Source organism: Semicossyphus pulcher, unplaced genomic scaffold (assembly GCF_022749685.1).
Source record: "Semicossyphus pulcher isolate SPU_LCO1_2020_fin unplaced genomic scaffold, fSemPul1.0.p SCAF_10, whole genome shotgun sequence".
NCBI lineage: Eukaryota > Metazoa > Chordata > Actinopteri > Labriformes > Labridae > Semicossyphus > Semicossyphus pulcher.
The window spans coordinates 16767122-16788471 of record NW_027211604.1 but is presented as its reverse complement, the minus strand read 5'-3'; the positions used below and the strand labels follow the sequence as shown (position 1 = coordinate 16788471).

At 41.1% G+C, this 21350-nt stretch overlaps 1 protein-coding gene across 1 annotated transcript in view; it reads right to left on the bottom strand.

Annotated features, from left to right (window-relative positions):
- Nucleotides 1-5938: 5938 nt before the first annotated feature.
- nsg2 (neuronal vesicle trafficking associated 2) overlaps nt 5939-21350 on the bottom strand; it is a 50465-nt gene continuing 35053 nt past the window's right edge. The window contains exons 4-5 of the mRNA XM_069665129.1: nt 11388-11498; nt 5939-7429 (exon numbers count right to left, since the gene is read on the bottom strand). Of these exons, the coding sequence (XP_069521230.1) occupies nt 7229-7429; nt 11388-11498 (312 nt within the window). The 3' untranslated portion in view covers nt 5939-7228. The remainder of the gene's footprint in view (nt 7430-11387; nt 11499-21350) is intronic.

The following is a 21350-nucleotide window of genomic DNA, read 5'->3' as shown; positions in this document are numbered from 1 at the left end:
TTCGCACACAGACTTAAACAGAGAAAGAGAGACCATTTGGAGAGCTGAGTGAGTGCTGGCATAACAAAATATTTCCTTTGACAATTTAAGGTCACTTAAAAAACATTATTCTGAACTACTGAATATTGCCTTGACTAATGATTGGCTGTTTAAGACATGCTGCTCAACTGCCTCAGTAGTCCAGTAGCCAGGCCATCACATAGAGGGATATGATGCTAGTAAATGTCAAGTACCCTAGCTCCCTTGAAGTTGGCTATATGTCTAATGTTATTGATTATAATTCATTCACCAGTATGTATACTATATAGTGCCCAATATGGGCAGTGCTAGCGGTTTGGTGTCATCTGACAGGGTTAGCTGGTGTTATATGGTAGCTAGCAAGCTAATGGCTATACGCTAGCTATGTAGGAAACATGTTAGTGCTAGGTAGTAACAAAAGCTTTAAAAACTTCTTTCTGTTTTGTCTGTTTTTTGCCTTTCTTTCCCCCCTGGCAATGAATTCTCTGGACTGTACATGACTTTGTTTAATATAAGGTTGCTAGCTTGCTAACTGTCCGTAAACAAGCTTGTAGCTCGATCGCAAAGAGGAGGATAAGTTTACAGGGCTCATACAAAAGATGCACGTATATCCTCAGTCACATAAACCAAGCTATTCCTTCTGTGTTTGTTCATAAAGATAAAAAAGGAGAGTCAAATAAAAGCTAATGGTCCAAATCAGTTAATAAGCAGTCAAGGTGTCCTCCATATTGGACGATCTTTTCGGCTTTATTTTTGTGAGGACAGTTTGCTCAAAGGTCAGCACTGACAAGATGTCTTGTGTCAACATTTGTGTGTTCAAGTTTAGCAAAGCTGAAATCAAATGTTAATCGTCTTGGCAAATCTATTGAAAGAAGCTGCATTTTGTACTCACCACAAATGATGTCATCATGCTTGTACAATGAAAGGAAAACTGAACAAAAAAAAGGAACAAATCATCCCTGCCATTGTGCAGGTCCGCCTCGTGCAGTTTTTATGAAACTCCTGATCACTGCGTTCCTAACATTTACGTGACTCATCCCCCCTTCATGTAATTCCACCCCGGGTCTGTCCCCCTCCTCTGCTTTTCTCTCCTCGTCTTCCTTCTGTTTCCTCCTCCACACCTCGGAGGGACAACTGCTGAGAAGCAGCCTTTCTCTGACAGCAGGGGAGACTGCTGAGGGTAGTGACGGAGGTGTAGAGCAGAAATTACACAGATGGCCATATGTGTGTACATGTTTCAATGCATGTGAATTCTTTATATGTGTTTGTGTGTCTGTGTGTGGGAGTATGAAAGAGAGACAGACTGGAAAACAGGGAGTTTGAGTGAAGACACAAGGCCACACTTTGCCCTTGGCCCTAAAAGCTGAATAATTTTGGTTTGCTTTCTCTTCAGTTTGAAAAACATTCCTTTCTAAATCATATTTATTTGTTTATTTGACAGGGACAGAGCACGCTGATCCGTGTAGAAATACAAGATGTTAACATGCCGGAGAACAACAGTATAAAAATAAGATATATAAACATGCCAAATGGTAAAAGAATGCTAATTTACAGCCGTTGTCCCTTAATTTTAATATAGCACATTAAAAACAATACGCAAGTGTACCAAAATAAAGCAATCATGTAATAATAATAACTGAAGAGACTCAAAAGCAGGGTCTTAATCTGGGATTTAAAAAAATAATACATATTCCACAGTCTGGGAACAACAATAAGAATAACTCTTTTTAATTTAACTGCGAATGTAGAATTGTGGAGATTGATAATATGAGGATCTGAATGGTTTGGATGTAGAAAAGGGACTAATGAATCATTGGATATGTATTATAAGTAGGTACCAGACAATGCAATGGATATGAATACAGCTTAAGGGGAAATCTGTGTCGGAACTACAGCAGATAAGGGATGTTGTGTTTTCACAAAAGAGATCCCATTACAAAGAAACCAGGGGCCTAAAATGGAGCCATGGGGTACCCCATAACACAACTTCATTTATTCAGTCTCCTACTGTGTTTATATGTGAGGATTTCTGTTTCCATGTTATTGTGGGTGATTGGCTTATTGTGTTGTGTTCATCCTGAGCAATCACTAGTAATTTTTGCCTCAATCACTGGCCTTTTCTATTGTCATATGCTGGTGTAGTCGTTGTTACAGCAGTTGAGGTAACATTTAACACAATTTTGCCAATTCGAAAGTCACAAATTCTTGAGATGTGTTGATCTCATCCATGCTTTTTGCCATTTCTGTAGCCATTGTTATGTCTTTTTCCTGGATGTAGCCAGCTTGCTAGCTATGTCGGAATATGATGTCTCTAATCTCTATCCTGCCTACAATGCTGTAATTGTTAACTTGTTTCTCCAATCAAGGGATTTAACCAAAGAGTATGACATTAAACATTTGTGGACAAATCCGCTAGCATGAAAATGATCGCAGCAAAAAACAATAATCAGTTAACTGGGATTGGGAATGTACCTCAAAATCTCAAACTGAAATAGTCCGGTGGATATTGATGTCTTTCGAGATAATGGAAACCTTTATCATTAACTACTTCACATCAGTGGTCTTTAATTTGAATAGTGACAGCTACCAATACATTTCTCAGCCTTCAAATGAAAACTCATTTGTAAAAATCAAATCAGTACTGCCCGTCCCGAGTCGCTGGGAGCCTGGGGAGATGGGTGATGACAGCAATGAAGTGCATGTTAAAAAAGAGAAAGTCAAATAAAGAGGCAGAGTCAGGGACCTATAATATGAAACAAAGAAGACTTAATATAAGCAAATAGAAACACCAGCATGAGGACTGGGAGATTGAGAAACTATGAATAAAAAAAGGGAATATGAGCCAAACAGAACAGGCAGCTGAAGTGGATACAAACATCACCTCCAAATAACCTGGTAAGTTTCAAGGCATTTGTATCTTTTGTGGAGACAACGGGCATACAGTATATGGCTGCTCATTTCCCCTTGTCAGGCTTAATTTCCCTCTGTGCCAATAAACACAATGCCTGTCTTTTCTCTCTTCTTCTACTTTCCTCCCATTTCCCTGAAACATCCCTCTCTACTTTGAGAAAACACCAATGACCTGTCCGCAACAATCAGCCCTCATTCACATCAGTATCTAATATCCTGCACTGGCAGAAATTTAGCATGAATTACAGCACTGGAAGCTATTTGCTGTCATAATTAGAGTGCCAGAGAGAGGATTAAGCTACAGTTCATCCCATATCTGATTGCCAATTGTCCCTCGGAAGTAATCAGGGCCATAAGGTCTTTTAAAATGAATGGTCTAATAAGCTTGGGGAAGATTGTGCACTTCTGCACTGCACAATGGCTCTTACATTAAGCAGTTCTGCTAATATCAGTGACATGCAGATATCATGCAAGGTACGTTTGTCATTCTAAAGGAGTTAAAATGGAAGCATGGTTTTCTGTCTATTTTCTACAACTTCAACACTTTTGACAGACGTGTTCTCAGTTTAGTCAATTCAAAGACACACTCTGGTCTCTTTGTTTTTGACCTTTGTTGGTCTTTCAAGAAAATAGACAACCACTTACCTTCTCTTGCCCATGTGACGCCACCAGCTGCTTCTCTGCACCCCTCGATAACAACATGTCAGCGTTGTGTTAGTATTGTGTAAGCACTGCATAAGCAACCATCTGTCCAGTTCTGATTATGAGTCAGTTCTGTGGTGTGGCCACATGGGAGTAAAGAAAACAGCAAACACCAGGAGAACTGTCTTTTATGATCAGCTGTCAGCATTAAAGTGTCCCTCGTGACTGGACAATGCGAGAGTAATGACTTTGTTTTTGAAACAGTTTAGAAATGCATAAAAGAGGCTATGTTGGCAGCATGACAGTTCTGCCTATGTCCTATGAAGATTTCAATGTTCACTTAAAGCTGTTTCTGAACATGGCCTTGCATGTATTCAATTGGATTGGAAATGTTTAGACAAACTAGCAGCCGGGAAATGGGGATGCAATGACACTTTTCTTGCTTGGTCCACCACATTGGTCCAGAATAAATGTCTTAACTGCTTTCCAACGGAGTGCCAAGAAATCTGTTTAACACCACCTCAGCATAGTCAAGAGCAACTGTGGTGATCCCTTAACTTTCCATCTACCTTAATTAAGGCAATATCATAATGTGCATGCAATCAAGGAATCAAATCCCAGTTCAACTTTATAGTAACGTCTTCAGGACTAATTTGCATTTGAGTCTTACATGAGTCATTTGGAAATTTGGAACTGACTGAAATGCTTTAACCATAAAGACTGCCTTGATTTTGGTATTTTAGCCGTCATCATCTTGTTTTTGTAGCTGGTGATGGCTCGCAAAGAGGACAATTTAAGTGTTTTCAAAAACACCCATCTGTAGGGCTGCCACGGTAACGGCATGATCGCAATTAAGCGGTTATGCGACACAAACCGCGGGGAGAACCCAGTGACCGTCATGGGCGCTGCTTTTTTTTATATAATAGACCCAGTGATGTTGCTAAGTACAGAACAACACATTATAAACAGCAAACACATTTTAAAAATCACAGTAATCAGCAAAAGAAAGCTGCCTGTCGAGCCACATGCTTGTTTAGCCGCTACAAAAACAACGAGCCCGTCTCCATGGATTTCATTTCAACAATTCAGGATATGAACTTAGTCGTGGTTAATAAACTCGCCTTTCCACCATTAATGCTGTGTTCACTCATGTCAGTGATGTTTTACCCTCTGGATGACGCCCTGTAGTGAAATAAACACAACATACTCCGGCAGCGGCCTGGGACGCCGGTTAACCGCTGAACCACAAGGGGGCGTTAGTATTTCACCATGGTTAGAAAAATTCAGTACCGTGACAGCCCTACCCATCTGTCATTCAGAGTATCTACGCTGTTACTTAGGCATAACTATAAGCTTTCCATCCATCCATCCGTTATCTATACCGCTTACCCTGTTCAGGGTCGCAGGGGACTGGTCGCCAGTCAATCACAAGACACTATAAGCTTTAATAGAATTGAAATAGGTGAGTTACTTAAAATTCATCCTATAGAGTTATCATGAATGGGGAAATAAGCTATGGAGACCAAAACGGTTTTGTACCTAGCATTTTAATATGGGGGTCCATGGGGATCGACTCACTTTCTACCCTTTTTGGCACTTCTGCATTGCCCTTAAGGTTGCAGCTGGGCTTTTGCAAAAGTTTGAAGCTTGAAACTTTTATTATCTGTCTGATGTTTCTTTAGATGTCAGGATGGTGTGTCCTCTCTTACTGATGAACTCTTCATCATTCATGGGAGATTACGAACTAACTTCTGCTATTAGCACCAAAACTCCTGGACTCTTTACATAATGATTTTACAGTACGTGTGATACTCGCCAAGGTTATACAGAATTTATATTTGTCTTTCTCTCCTTGTTATATTTCTGTCTCTCGCTCGGTCTCTCTTGTAGATGTTGCATTCAGCAGGTGTTTCACCCCCTCAGTCTGGAGAATCATAGACAGAGCTGACGGATTCATTAAAATACAAGCCTCTAATTAGGGAGAGCCAGCTATTTGTGTCGCTCACTGAGTGACAGTGCTGCGCATAAAAAAAACAGAGGCCTTTTCTGCCAATCACAGAGGACTCCGTAGACGATTATTGTACCCAGTAGTCATTACCGATACAGGTATGTTTTTGCTGTCAATCACAGGCTCTCATCATTACAGCACACAGATCTGCTCTCTGCAGCCCTGGAAAGTTCTGTTCATGTACAGCAGAATACATATCTAATGTATGAATCTGAGTAGGAGTAGGAACATCTGAATAATATAACGTGCCGCATGAAAAGCCGTCACTGTCATTCACGCGGCGCTGCCTCGAGGCTGCATTAGGCTCTGTGTGAGCGCTAAAGAGACGCAGCGGTAAGCGGGACTGACAGACACACTCAGCACAGGTCACAGCTTGTTTTATTTTGAATTCAAACCAAGAGAAGAGAGGAACAAGGATGCACACTGATAAATTACATCAAGTATCGCTACATATCAACTAACAACATCACAATATCTCATAAAAGCGCTCTTGACAACAGATCCAACATCGCAAAAGTGGAAAATAACAGAAGAGGAAAAAAATGTTGGCTGCAGTTGAAGCCCATCAATAATATTAAAACAGCGGAAAACAAATTGTTTTGGCAAGACGCGGTCTTATGCAAGGTATTTCCTTTCCCATCTGCAATGCTGTTTTTAATGGAGCTACAGGACTGGCAGCTGAAGCAATATGTAAGTGAACGCATGAAGGAATTGTAAAAAGAAAAAAAAAGAAGACCTTCTAATAAAAGCTACTACAATGCATACAGACACAAAAATCTAGCTTGAGCGCACAGTTGTATGTACAGCTTGGGTCACTTGGGGGGTTTCAGGATTTAAAATGTATAGCACAGCACATTGAAATGTCATTGCATGAGAGCTATCAAACAGCCATGATGGAAAAATTCTTTCGAACAACACGGGATGTGGACACTGGCGTCGAACCTGCCTCGGACGCTGAAGGTTAGATTTTGTTTAAAAATGTGTAATAGAGTACGTAATACGAGATCAGACTGTCTTTATGGAATATGAGGTGATTGTGTGTATGTGTTTGTGTGTGAGTGTGTGTGTTAAGACAAGAAAGGCAGGAAAAACAAAGGAGCCATAAATGAATATACAGAAACTACAAGTATACAAACTCCAGAGAATCTCACAAAGATGAAGCTTGGACTTCAGCACTGACTCAAGCCTGTACAAAGTTAGATGCCTGATTATTACATACAAATCATCCATACATTACAGTTAAAAAATAAATATATCATGACAGTCAATAAATAATAAATTAGAGGGAGGGAGTAGACATGGTAACGAGAGAGCAGACTGTGTGTATGTGTTTGTTAAGAGAGTGTGTATCAGCAGACGACGATGGTCACAAGAGAGCAAAGGGAATGCTCCTTGATAAGAGAATGAGCACATTAATGGGCAGTCAGTTAAATCAGAGTATGACCGAGCATGTGCTTGTGTTGTGGTTTCATGTCTGCATGCATGTTTTCACTCTATATTTGCATTATTTATGTATCTGTTTTTATGTGCGTCTCTTATGTCTATGTTTCTAAATACTCACCTACATGTTCGCGTGTGTCTGCGTCTGTATCTGCCTGTGTGTGTGTGTGTTGGTTCATGTCTGCACGTGTCTGCAACTGCTTAGCTAACTCAGTGGCCCTCTCCGCTCGGAGGTTTAGCGTCGTGCTGCTGCTGCCCGCCCGCCCCTCCAGGCAGCCAGGGGGAGACAGAGTGCGAGGTGGTCTGCTTGGCCATGCTGTAGTGGCTGATCACTGTGTAGAAACGGCCCCTCGAGTTGGCGTCCTGGGCGGCGTAGTAGGCCTCCAGGGAGGCTGGGATACACCGCTTGTGCTGTGAGGGAGACAGAGAGCAGTGATGTTAACAACATTCATCCATTATTTCATTTGTAATATGCTACATGTAGCCTTTAAGGTGGTGATCTTGAAGATCTCAGTTTTGTTATCTTTTGCGGCACCTATGGTGATAAACGGTTATTGCAGGAGCACACTTCCCAGATATCCAGACAGTGTTGCATGTGTGACGTCCACGGTTGGCTCCGGTTGTAACTCTTGATTTTCCTCACTGACGGTCGCTTTCCTTTTTAGACTGTTTGCTTCATCTGAGCGTCAAATTTGTTTCTTTTTCTTTGGATTTTCACTTATTTTTGAAGTTGTATCTGTAGTCATCGATCTTTTCTTTGTTTGTACAGCCATAGTAGATTACTGTTTACTCGCAACACTTGCAGAGACTGGGAAAGCAGCCGCTTAGCTCCGCCTACCCGCTCTGGCAAACCAATCACTTCTTGAAGGTAGAAAATGCGTCACTAACTGGGCGCCGCTGGTGATTTTTTCTGCGAACGTCGCACCAGACATCCAGTCTGTAATACTGCAAATGCAAAGGCTTTCATCAGTGGACCTTTGGCTCAATCACCATTGTGTTACCTCTTTCGGTGATAGACAGTGACTTAACAGACATTTATTTAAATTAAAATCTTCCAGATTATTACTTTAAGCTATCAAGGTGGAACAAATAATATCCCACTGAATCATTTTAAAAGGGCTTAAGTAATTTGGAAAAATATCTAAATGCATTTTTGCCCTAGGTTACAAATCTAAAGTTGTTGTGTTCATAGCATAAATCACATGTATGTACCAAACATAATCTTATATTTATCTTGTTTAATAATGCAGTTCTTACTGTCAAGGTCCTCTTTGGGGTTTAAGTCAGAGAAATGTCAAACTCCACTAAACCAGTTGAGCTCACATTCACTCAGGCTGTCTGATGGGCAGGAACAGGAGAAATAAAAAGGCTGCTAGCTGCATGTTGTGGTGCAAGAGTGCAAAGAAGGTTGAGCTGCATTCATATGAACAGTTCCAAACCCTGGTTAAAAAAGTTTCTCATATTTTCTATTACTCTGTAAGAAAAACACACAGGGAACTATTAGCTATTTAGAGGCACCTAGAGGCCATTCGTTTTCTAGCATGTAGGTTCATCTATATGGCACTGCAGCAGAGTTCTCCACCCTAGAGCAGACTTAGGTTTTCTTGCATATTTATTAGCCCAAGAGGATACTTGACCATGTTTTATCCACCACAAGGGCACTTCTACAAACACTCCCAAGATGACTAGTGAGTGGCATACTTCACATTACCTAATAATATTCAGATATAGTCGTGATTTCAACCATGACATGTCTGAAAAGTGAACATTATATTCATAGACCGTGTGGAGGGGTTCCTGGGTTGCTTGTGTTTAGAAATATCAACTCCTGTCCATGTTTATATGTAGATTACAAATATACTTTGAAGAAGCCATTTACACTGTGCTAATAGTACTGCTCTGTGTAGGAGCATAGAAAGCAGAAGAGTATCAAAGGCCATAGTACTGAATATATGTAGAGTCTGTTTAGCATTCAAATGTGCTTCAGTGTGTATATATTTACAATATATTAAGTTGAGTGCAGTTAAGTGTGGGTTCCATATTGTGTGACCGAGCGTGCACTTTTGTTCGCACATTCTTCTATTGACACTCTGCAGCAGGTGCACGTGCGTGTGACACTTCTAATAATACCTCTGCAGACTGCAGTCAGAGCCCCTGCAGAGGCTGTGGGCCTCAAACTAGATTTATTCCAGCTCAAAGACCAGATTTGTCCTGAGACACAGACTTTCAAGGTGACCTCACAAACTCCTGTAAAACTTAAAAGTGCAGTGCAGTGGAAATCTATAAGTACTAGAGAGGAGAGGAGAGGAGAGGAGAGGAGAGGAGAGGAGAGGATGTCCACATCCAAAAAGACTAAACCAATGCTACATATCAGGACAGCACATTGTTAGATAAGAATGGTTGAGTGACTCATTTACATCTCAGCCATATGGGTCACAAATGACAGATCATAATTTGCAGTAATTATTGTGAAATTGGCAGAGTGTCTAATTTCCATCTAATAGTCGACACGGCTAATTACATATGTGAGCGGCCTCAATGCCGTTTCATTATTTGACTTCAGTGTCAAAGAACAATGGGACAACATTACACTTAATTACACTGGCTGTCACAAAATCCCTGATATCAATGAGCGATGATTGCCTGTCTAATAAGCCTTGTTATCTTCTTCCTGTGACATGAGCTCAGGAATTAGTAAAAGTAGGGCACAAGTATGACATCTTGCTATAGGAGACTGGGCGGCACAGTCACATTTAATTCTTTATTTAGATAGAGAGGGAAGTAGAGAGGGAGATACTGAAGGGCACAGAGGATTAGGGCTGTGATGATAACTGCAAGACCAAAATACCACGGTTACGTGACGCCAACGTGACCGTCGTCACTGCTTTTTTATGATTAAACATAAACCCAGTGATGTTGCTAGGCATCTCTGGTGCATTCAAATCTAAAGGGACGCAGTAAACTCACTATCTATACATCCCAGGGACGCACCTCATCTTTTCCCATACAGAACAAAACATTATGAACAACAAACTCGTTTTAAAATCACAGTAATCAGAAACCTTGCTCTCAGAGCACTACTGTTTCAACCCTCGGCACATCTAATTGGTGCAGACGAGCCCGTGTGCAGTCTTGCGACGTGCTAGTTTAGCCACTACAGCAACAACAAGCCACTCACCATGGATTTCATTTCAACAATTAAGGATACGAACTTTGCGATAATAAACTCGCGTTTCCACCGCTCATGCTGTGTTCAAAAAACAGAACACCCTCCGGGCTGAGGCGGCAATTAACCGACAAACCACAAGGGGGCGTTAGTGTTTCAACGCGGTTAGATAAATTCAGTACCATCACGGCCCTAGAGAGGATTCAGCTCATAGCACAAGGACAATTCAAGAGGAGAAAAGATTTCATCAGTATAATGTGTATCACTAGAGGGGAAAGGAGTCGATTGATCAATAACTAAATGGTATAGTTCCATATTGTTTAATAAAAAGGTTCATTTCCTTGAAAGAAAGATCATTCTCTCAAAAATGTCAAATATGAAGCCTGCTCTGGTTAGCTTAGCTTAGCATAAACACTGGAAACTGGGGGAAACAGCTAGCCTGGCTATGTCCAAAGTATACAAATGCTGCCTACCTGCACCTCCACAGCTTCTTTATATCAAGCTTGTTTATTTGTGCGAATCAGAGGTGTTAGTTGTGGTTAAACAGAGTGTTATGTCCCGGACCAGTTCTCGGCTCTGAGCAGTTGCCAGCACGTAGACGCTGCCAAGAAGCACTTAACCCCTCATAACAATTCACCATGTTCAGAGCGGCTTTGCTTATCAGTTCCTGGCTGTAATTTCAGATTTAATGGACAATGATCTGTCTTCTCATCTCAGTCCGGGCCAGTGAGCAAGTAAATGTATTTTTCCGCAAATGTGGAACATTTTAATTTTAATTGGCAGGGTGAAGAAGCAACAATTTTTTTTTTTTCCCCCATATATTTCATTAATTCGAGCTTTTTGCTATCACTCAGGATAAGCTGAAACTTGTTCAAACATATGCTTTGCTCCATTTTCATTGCTAAGAAAACATCTTTAGACATTTGACTGTTGATTGGACAAAATTAATGCTCTTAATGCAAGTTTGAGGTTTTAGAAATTCTGTTGACATCATTCTTTATTTTTATATTATAATTAATTTACTAAACAAATTTAAAAGAGGATCAGTTATCGAAATAATCCTAGTGACTGCACGTCTTAATCTTTGGAGGCTAGCCAAACGTTGGCCCTTCAAACTGCACTGTTCACCCCCTGACTCTCTGGGCGATTGATTTGTGAGTTGAAATGCTGTAAAGTGACACGCAGGCCACTCATGGGTCTCACCTTATAAATGAATCCATCTGGGCAGGCGTGGTCGTAGGTGAAGGCTTTATAAACCACCAGGAACACGATGCAGGCGAGGAAGGCCAGGGCCAGGATGATCAGAATCGTCACCTGGAAGGAGAAAAAAAAACACAGGTCAGTGTGTGTGCGTGTGTTTGTGTGTGCGCCAGGGCAGCAGAAGATGTGGTTTATATACGGGGTGTGAGACAGGGTTAGGGTTAGACAGGGAGAAAGATGGACTAGTGTGTGTGTGTGTGTGTGTGTGTGTGTGTGTGTGTACTTATAATAAATGGTGCAGTAAGATGCAGCTGACTGAGGTCAACAGCACCTCAAGGCAAGGTGTTCCTGTTGAGCTGCAAGATGAATGGCTCAGGTTGTGACACTGTGTACGGATAAGTATAAGTCATTGAGTGCAGGTAAGGAGCAAATGAGGATGATTTCTCACACTGCTGTGGTCGCCCTTTACGGACATTAATGTGTCCAAGCCAAAAGAGGTGTTGAATGATTTTAGGAAGAATCCTTCAGTCGCCTCTCCTGTTATTATTGCGAACCGGGCAGTTGAGTTGGTGCATAATTATAAATACCTCGGCACCAACATTGATGACAAGCTGTCCTTTGATTTCCATGTTGATGCTGTGTGTAAGAAAACACATCAGCGTATGTATTCTTATAGGAAACTTCAATGTTTGAATGTTGACAGCACTTTTATGAAGATGTTTTATTCTTGTTGTATTGAATCTGTTCTAAGCTTTTCTGTTATCTGCTGGTACGGCTCACTTTCCTTCAAAACCAAAAACAGACTGCAGGGTATTGTAAAAGTGTGCGGCAGAATTATTAACCTGAACGACCTCACAGACCTGCAAAAGGTCAGAACTCTAAGAAGGCCCGTTCGGTTTTAGCTGATCTGAGCCAGCCCATGGCCGGTGAGCTCTTGCTGCTTCTGTCAGGCTGCAGATACATTATGCCAAGATGCAGGACTAACAGACACAAACACTCCTTTGTCCCTGCTGCCATTGGCCTTTTAAATGTTTAAACAACATAGTTATTGTTGGTTTGGTATTGCTGTGTTGATTGTTGTGTGGTCACTGCTGGCTGTACAGTAAATTGCCCCTCGGGGATAATGAAGTTACCTTGAACCTCGCTGTGTTCATCTTTACTAAAAAAAAATCTGTGACGTCACCCATCTGTTTGTGAACTGCTGTTTTGTAGTCTTGAGTTTGATGTTTTGGCCGTCGTTTCTTGGAGCCGTAGGCCAAATTAAGAAAATCGAATTCACTGAGGTGACGCATGGCAGACAGCTAGCACCACCCACCTGTCACTCAATGGCCCACGCCACTAATTGTGCAAATCTCATCGCTTGAATACAAGTCTGGATTAACATATTTATTCCTACTCTAACGTTGTGCATTTTAATATGGGCCACTATAGGGATTAAAGCAGTTTTGGAGCCAGCCTCTAGTGGCCAATCAAGGAACTGCAGTTTTTTTCACACATTCTAGCGTTGACCTCATTTTGCAGCCCCAGAGGTAGCTGCTTGGTTTTGACAGGTTTACATACGATTTCTTTCATTATGGCACTTGTATATTCTGAATCAAGAACATTTACTTTTAGCACAAAAGAGCCTTTTCCCTACAGCTTAAATAAAATGTTATGCTAATTCTCAGAGATATCACCTCCTGTTGTGCAGATGATTGTGTCTTGTAAGGTAAGGGGCTTCATTATAACAACATGTATCAAATTAGGACAAGGCCAAAATTCATTGGATGACATCACAACATTACATGTAACTCAGTCAGACAACTCGTCAATGTTGTAATAGTGTGAAATGTGTACTGCAGCAGCAGATCATAGCTTGTATTAGACGTCTAGGCTCCGACCTCGTCACTCCACGCAGATTTATTTCACATGCAGAAATTTGGAAGTGGAAGTGTCTGTGAGAGTGACGAATGTCAAGTGTGAAATCAGCGCAGCTCGAGTTGCCTGCCTGAACTAACTCGCAGGCGTCGCTCCATTTGGCAGAAGCTTTTGTCTGCTATCTGGCCCGATGTCTTTTAAGTGTTAAATGATAACACATTTTTATATTGTGTTATCATTTTATTAATTTGGTATCCAAATTAATGGAAATAACAGTAAGTACATTTTTACACAGAGCACCTTGTGATTGCATTCGACATACATTTGATGATTAGTCCCTCTGTGGTTTGCTTACATGTTCACAGTGACATGATCGTGTGGATGAAAACGTGATGGGTTCCAATCGTTGTGTATCTTGTTTTTGAACCTGCCTGATGAGCCAATCATCTCCTTCCTGTAACCAAACCTGTTGTGATTGTCGGCACACCTCACTCAGCAAGAGAAATAAATTAGCCCTTCATGTGTTTCTGGATGTTTCCAGCTGTTCACTTTAAAATGCTGGAGGAAAAAATAAAATCCTTTTCTAATTGTAAATGAGACGGAGGAGGCGAACATTCATTTCTTGAAGCAGTGGGCAGCTCTGAAGTGTGAAAATGATGTCTTTCAATTGCTTTTCTAAACATAATGTATTAAAAAAATGAACAAACCAAAATGTTCTGGTCCGTTTTCAGAGCAAGCGACTATGAAATGTTATCAGTACTTTGATCCTTTGATGAAGTAGTGTGAACAATAATTAATATCAGACAAAAGCAGAGCTAATCAAAGGTGGTAGAAATAACACCACGTTTTTCTTTATATCTGGTGTAAATAAGGCTCATGTGTACTTTGAGGTGTGAGATATTCATTTCCCTGGCAGGCTAGACCACGTTGTAGTAAAGCAGATTTACATATAAAAGGATTTGTTTCCACCTACTTTCTACTTGACACACTGATTGGGCGCTTCAGAGCGAGCGTTTAATTGGAATTATGGAAATCAAGTGCAAAGGATAGCTGTGGTAAAAACTGCATTGTCTGTAAGTCATAAATGCCACTCTATGCCTGTGTCAGGTGCATGCATATGTTTGTATCTGCTCGAGTGTCTGTTTTCCACACACACACGCACAAATAAAAAAGTTGCCATTAAAAAGTCACATTTTTCCAAGTGGGCGAGTCGAATTATTTCTAATTTCATGGCTCCATCCGTAAACCAGCTTCGAGTTACTGCTCTTTATATGATCTGTCACCACGAGATGTCACAGCAATTACACATGGTCGTGATCATTAGTCTCCATCAGCGTTGTGGGGGTGGACAGGGACACGCAAGCCAAGTGACTGTTTACTTGGTGTCAGCTGTGGGACACGACTCTCAGCCTTGGTTGCTGCTGACACCCTTTGTAAATTACGTCTCCCACAGTACACGCTGGGATCCATTAAAAGGACGTGTTTAAAGTCACAGCGACCCGCCTTCGGAGCAGAAACAGACGCCGAATGACATATTAAGAGCCACCCTGACCCTGATTTTGAATAGTGATGCACATGAAACGGCTTATTAAGAAGAGGGATTACTGTAAAGCTCCTCTCATGTCATGCAGCGAGCAATGAGTGTTTTATGCATGTGGAGAACTTTGCTCAGACACTTTGAAACATGAAACGAGGACTTAAGTCGCTAATGACTGAAGAGATTTGCTCTTTTTTGTGACTAAACTGTATACATTTGAATTATTTTCTCATCTTTTTACAGAAGCATACCCCATAACACAAACTGAAAACCCATGCATTGCCTTAACAACCCTTATGGCCTCTAAACGTGCCTTATATGTAACAAACCACACTACCACTGTGCATATTTATGGCAGGTAAAGTGCTTCAGACCTTTACATTTCTCTTTTAAGAGCCTTGTTCTCATCGTTCTCTCTGTCTCTTGTTCAAGTTAGTCCCACCAGGAGCTTGGTAATTTATATTCTCATTAAATGAACTGCACTTAAATGGTAAATTTAAGAGTTGTTTTGATATCGATCCCAGTATTGAAAATGCCTCAGAAAGTAGCGTAGCTTTAATGTCGTAAAGGGTATCAAAATTCAGCACAATAATTCAACATTTTATTAGCCTCCCAAAAACTCCCTCAAGACTTCTCTTCTTTGCCAAACAGTAGCCTACACAGCAATAATATAAATTACGGCTGCCACTAGCAACTACTGTTTTAGAGCAGCAAAGAAGAACAGTGCACTGCTAGCACAGCGAGGGTAACGTCAGTCTCAGCTAGCAAAATGTCAGCTATCAGTGTTTTCCGTTTACACATTTTGAGGCTGAATTTGTTATTTATATAAAGTTGAGATAGCAAATGTAGTAAAGACACAAAATAAAAAGATTCTTGTTCAAAAGCCAGGGCTTTGTTTTCTGCTTTTTGGCGACACAGGACATCAGGAGAGGCTACAAGCTGTCCTACTGCTAAAGCTAGCTTAGCTTGTTTCTGGGTGCTCTGTTGGTTTTTAGGTTAGGATTCCTTCAGTGTACTGAGCCAGGCCATACACAGTGATAGCAAACATACCCCACAGGGTTAGTAGTAGACCTGTCACCTGTTTAAAATAATAACTGTATGGATATTGTTTATCGCACTATTACTGGAAGGGAATTCAGTACCTGCCAATACTCAAGTTGCGGTATCTGAATCAGTAAACGCAAAGAATACACAACAGAAAAAAAGGCTGTGTAAGGTTTAAGGACTCCTCCAGATGTAGAATATTTCAATTACATGCAACATTAATGCAAAATTATCATTCACAAGACATTTATCATTTAATGCAACCGATATGTGGGTCAAAAGAAGCAGTAATGTAAACAATATTAGAGCCATGTAGCCTACATCTACGATTCCACAGATTATTTATTGATATTAAAAACAGGTTATCTGACTGCTCTTAGTGATGCTTAATATGGGGTCAGATTAGTGGTATTAACCCCAGCATGGAGAGTATAGCTTATGTTAATGTTCAGTGACACTTTCATTGTATATTCAACACTGCAGAGCAACAGTTCAGGCCAGAACACACCCCGCCCTTTGTAATAGAAACGATCGCTTCGAAATCCCTGTTGATGCAGCCGCGGCCATGTGGTGTATAAATCCATTAAAAATCTATCTGACCTTTCTCCATTATTCATAATCTGGCTGAACTCCGCAGTAAACGTTAGGAGGTCGTGAGGGAAAATGCTGCAGCACATGGATAAAGAATCCCTCCATGTAGAAGTGGATTCATATTTACATCTGCCAGCACCGATTGACCTGATGCAATATACCTCTACGATAAGATAATGCTCTAATGCTCATGATATCAGCTGAATCTGTGCACAAGCAAATACACATAATATAACAAAATACAGGAGAATATAATAGTATTATGCTATAAACCAAAGCAACATGTCCTTTACACGTACTGGCTCCATCAGTGAAGACTTGATGAACCGGTGTCATCATTTCAGTGACTTCATCTAGGACTGAAACATCCTCCTCTGCATTTACACTGTTTGCCATCATGAAACTTAAACTGACACAATAAAACTTAACTCACAAAAAGTCATCAGTCATCTCCTCACAGATGCAGATTAATAAATGTAACATTTATTTAACCAGCAAGAACAAACATAACTGAAAACTCTAAATTGCCAAGAGTCACGGTCAAAAGCAATACGGATAAGATACTGACTGAAGACAAAGAAACACTCCTCACACACATAAGACATGACATCATAAAACAACCTTAAGAGGCACCTTAAGGACAACTTAATATCTGTTGGAAAAGAAACTCTGCAGTAGTCAGCGCTGTCACCTCACAGCAAGAAGGTTCCTGGTACGAATCCTGGTTCTAACAAAGTGGGCCTTTCTGTATGTTTGCATGTTCCCCCTGTGCATGCCTGGGTTCCCTCAGGTTACTCCCGCTTCCTCCCACAGTCCAAAGACATGCTTGTTAGGTTCACTGGCAATCTCGGATCCCATCGGCTATAGTCTGAGATGATATAGCCTCTGGGGACAACGGTGAACGTGCCGGGCAGTGAGCGATAAACGACTTCCCGTCAAGACTTCCTTTTCCGCGTGCTGCATTGTTCCAGAAACAGAAACCGTTTTCTTGTGATTTACATGTTATTAACGGGTCTTACCTTTGCTGAAATTTCTACAGCATGACGCAGATTTGTGAGAAGTAAAAATTCAAGCTTTTTACGGAGGTCAGATAATCTGATGCATTCAAAGAAGTCGGGAAATCTCAACAGCTTTCGTGCGTCAAGGGAATTCATCTCAAGTCAAATTTTAGAACTAGAACAGATTGTGAGCTGAACTTACTAAAGATGTCTGTTTAATAAGAAGCTAAATCATCGTCAGATCACGCTGATGGGAGCCGGGATGTCACTACAGCGGATTACATTCCGCCTGCTTTTGCTCTCCACACGGAGTGTTTTTCCTGCATACGCCGCAGCCTACTGATACGTGATTGGTCAATATTACTCGGACTACAAGCGTAGTTCAAACAGAAACCAGAACACTTGCCTTCCCGGAAATCTACGTCCCTGCCTACAGATTCTACTATGTAGACTCTATGTGAATAGAGATTAGGTTTACTGGTGAAAGACTTGTCTGTCTCTGTGTGTCAGCCCTGTGAGTGACTGGGTGTAACCCCGCCTCTCGCCCAATGACAGCTGTGATAGACTCCAGCCCCCCCACGAGGATAAGCGGTATAGATAATGGATGGATGGAGTTTAACAGTTTAACTTCATTATATTATGTTAACCTATAAACCAAGATATTATATAATTCAAGCATTTTAAGCATAAGCCAAAAGTTACATTTGGAAGCCTGAAAGTTTTTACATAAACTTGAACATCTACTTGATTATTTTTCTGTCAGCTGACTTCAACACGCTGCATGTTTTGATTCACAGATTCTTCCTGTCCTTTGTTCGAGTCCTTTCAGTGAACCGACAGCTGTGGACAGTTGTGTATTATGAAGGCAGACAATCAAACTAACCAGATTATAAAAGATCCAGTTGAATTGTTCCTCTGATCCGAGCTACCTCATCTCCGACTGCAGATTAAGCATCTACAGTCTACCTTTTCTTTATGTCACCAAACATCTGTCATGGCACACACACCTGCTCAGACTCTCTGGATGCTAAAAAGATTCGATTAATACGTCTGAATCGTACAAAATACACTTCCCTTTAATTATGTATGGCTGTACAGCACATCACAAGTTCAAATGCAGTTTGCTTAAAGGAAATGTGTCTTCACAGCCTGTTTCACCCCCAGTCAACATATGATTTACCTCCTCTTTTTATTTAACACTGCGCCGTGTTAGAATGCAACACACCTCCCACGCCTGCACTGCTGGAACTTGACAAGCCATATGGGGGAGCAGACACCTCCTCCCATTCACTGGAGGAAAGGAGGAGAATATGTAAGTGTGTAGAAAGGAGAGGTGTTTGTGTCTGTGTGACAGGAGAGGAGAAAAATGACGCTGATAGCAACAGATAACAGAAAGTGACAGAGGAAGCAAAGAGGAGGAGACAGGGAGCGAGTGATGGAGATCAAGGGGCAGATGGAGGAGCTCGCTCCTTCTCTTAGTAGCAGGTGCTTCAGACAGAGGGGCAGCAAACACAACGGGATATCGGTTGATTCATCAATCAATACAGCTCTGAAAAAGCACAAACAACTATTTTTTATCTCCCTATTACTCCTCTGACACATTCGATAGCAGCACAAAGGAATGTCAGCCCCTCAGATTGTCATGGATTATTCTCTCCGTACAGTAAAGCCTGGTGAGCTACATGCATTAAACAGAGCTATTAATATCACATGAGTAAAGTTCTAATATAACATACACTTCATCTTGGCTGTAATAATCTCTTGTGCCTTTAGGGGAGTTGGTTGATTAATGAAATTAATGAACTTGGTGACAGGGGGAGTTAGTGTGCAGAAAGGCTGCCCTAAAAGTACATGAAAAAAGAAAACGCTTGAAGGTCAGTGGTCAGATCGCACGAAAGGCTGGTACAGCAGATGTCCAACAAAATCAACGTCCTAAAGTAAAGGAAAGAATTTCATTTTGTTCTTATTCCATCCATCCATTATCTATACCGCTTATCCTGTTCAAGGTCGCGGGGAGGCTGGAGCCCGTCCCAGCTGTCATTGGGCGAGAGACGGGGTTACACCCTGGACTGATACACAGAGACAGACAACCTTTCACGCTCATACTCACACTTACGGGATATTTTAGAGTCATTTTGTAGTTATGTTCAAATAATAATCCATTAATTGTAACTTTTATATCTATACTGTCTGTACTAAACTGGGGGAAAACTGTTTTGGATGTTTTTCTGAGGTTATAAGAAGCAACAAACAGGAACAAACCAGTTTATCCAAATGTACACTGTTGGCTGTAAATATCCGTAAAAGTTTAAAGACGAAATTCCTGGTCTGAATTTGACCTATCCCAATCTCCGTAGTTAAGCATCTGTTGGGTCAGATATTATTACCATGATCCTTTCGTGATGCTGCCATGTTTGCAGTCAGTGATTAACTGTGTGAGTATCACAGCACTATTGGGCAATGACAAATATAAGACACAAAAAATTTACCAAAATCCTCCTTTGATTGTTGATATCATGACAGCAGAGTACAATCTGATTCACTTTAACGAGCCAAGTATGTTTGGAGAAGAGGAATTTTACTCAATTTAATTTCCAGGGGCTAAAAACCATAGCAACAGGCAAACTCATATACAGTTTGTATCTCTGTGTCAATTCATTATTTAAAGTTGTAATCTTGAAGATCTGTTTCGTTCTCTCTAGCGGCACCTTATGCCAATAAATGGTAATTGCAGGGGGACACTTCCCTCATATCCAGACGTCCACGGTTGGCTCCGGTTGTAACTCTTGATTTTCCTTGCTGACGGTTTCTTTCCTTTTTAGACTGTTTGCCTTCATCTGAGCGTCGAGTTTGTTTCTTTTTCTTTGGATTTTCACTTATTTTTGAAGTTGTATCTTTAGTCATCGATCTTTTCTTTGTTTGTTCAGCCATAGTAGATTACTGTTTACTCGAACACTTGCAGAGACCGGAAAGCAGCCGCTTAGCTCCGCCTACCCTCTCTGGCTGACCAACCACTGCTGGGTGATGGAAAACACGTCACTAACTAGGCGCCACTTTTTTCTGCAAAAGTCGCCACAGACACCCAGTCCTGAATAGATCTTTTTCACTGCTGATATTTTGATTTGTCATTGTAAGAAAAGCACAGGTGTCACTAACATTATCAAGCTCTTCCAATGTCCGAGTATTCCCTGACAGAGTGACAGTGAGGCAACATGCTGGGACCTTGTAATGAAAGCAGCTCAATTCAGCCATTATTCATTTAATTTTTACACCTGCACTTTTCCCCACTATAAGAAAACTCTTTCCGTGAAACAGCTATTTGTCAAGTAAAACCTGCAAACAATCTCTGGTTGCAGCTTCTCACAGGTGGAGATTTGCAGCTTTTCTCTGTTTAATATGATTGTAAACAGCATATCTGCAGGGTTCAGACTGTCGGACCAGACAAAACAAGTCGTTTAAATACATCACTGTGAGCTGTGGGAGCCTGATGATGGTCGTTTTGAGCTATTTTCCTACATTTTATGGAGTAAACAGCAGATAATGAAAACAATTGTTGCAGCCACAATCATAACTGATGTCAGATGTAAAAGCATTTAACTGTCCCTCCCTCCGTAGCCGATCATGCACACACCTTCTACCAACCGCTGAGTGTGGATGGAAAGGCTCAGGTGTCTAACAGAGACAATAAGCCTTCACCTGTTCATCACATGTATGAAGTGTTTAGCTCAGGGGTCAGCTCACTACATGAAAGTGTAGATTAAATATTCTCTTATCCTCTTAAAGCACTTCTGTCATGAGGGGACTGACAGCGAACCTGTGAGGGCAACAAGCAGCAATAACTAAAGGTCACAGGTTTGACCCCTGTGTGTCCTTGAGCCAAACACAGAGCCCACTTGTGCTGTTACTCTTGTTTGAATGTGCAGGTTGTGGTTATAAGAG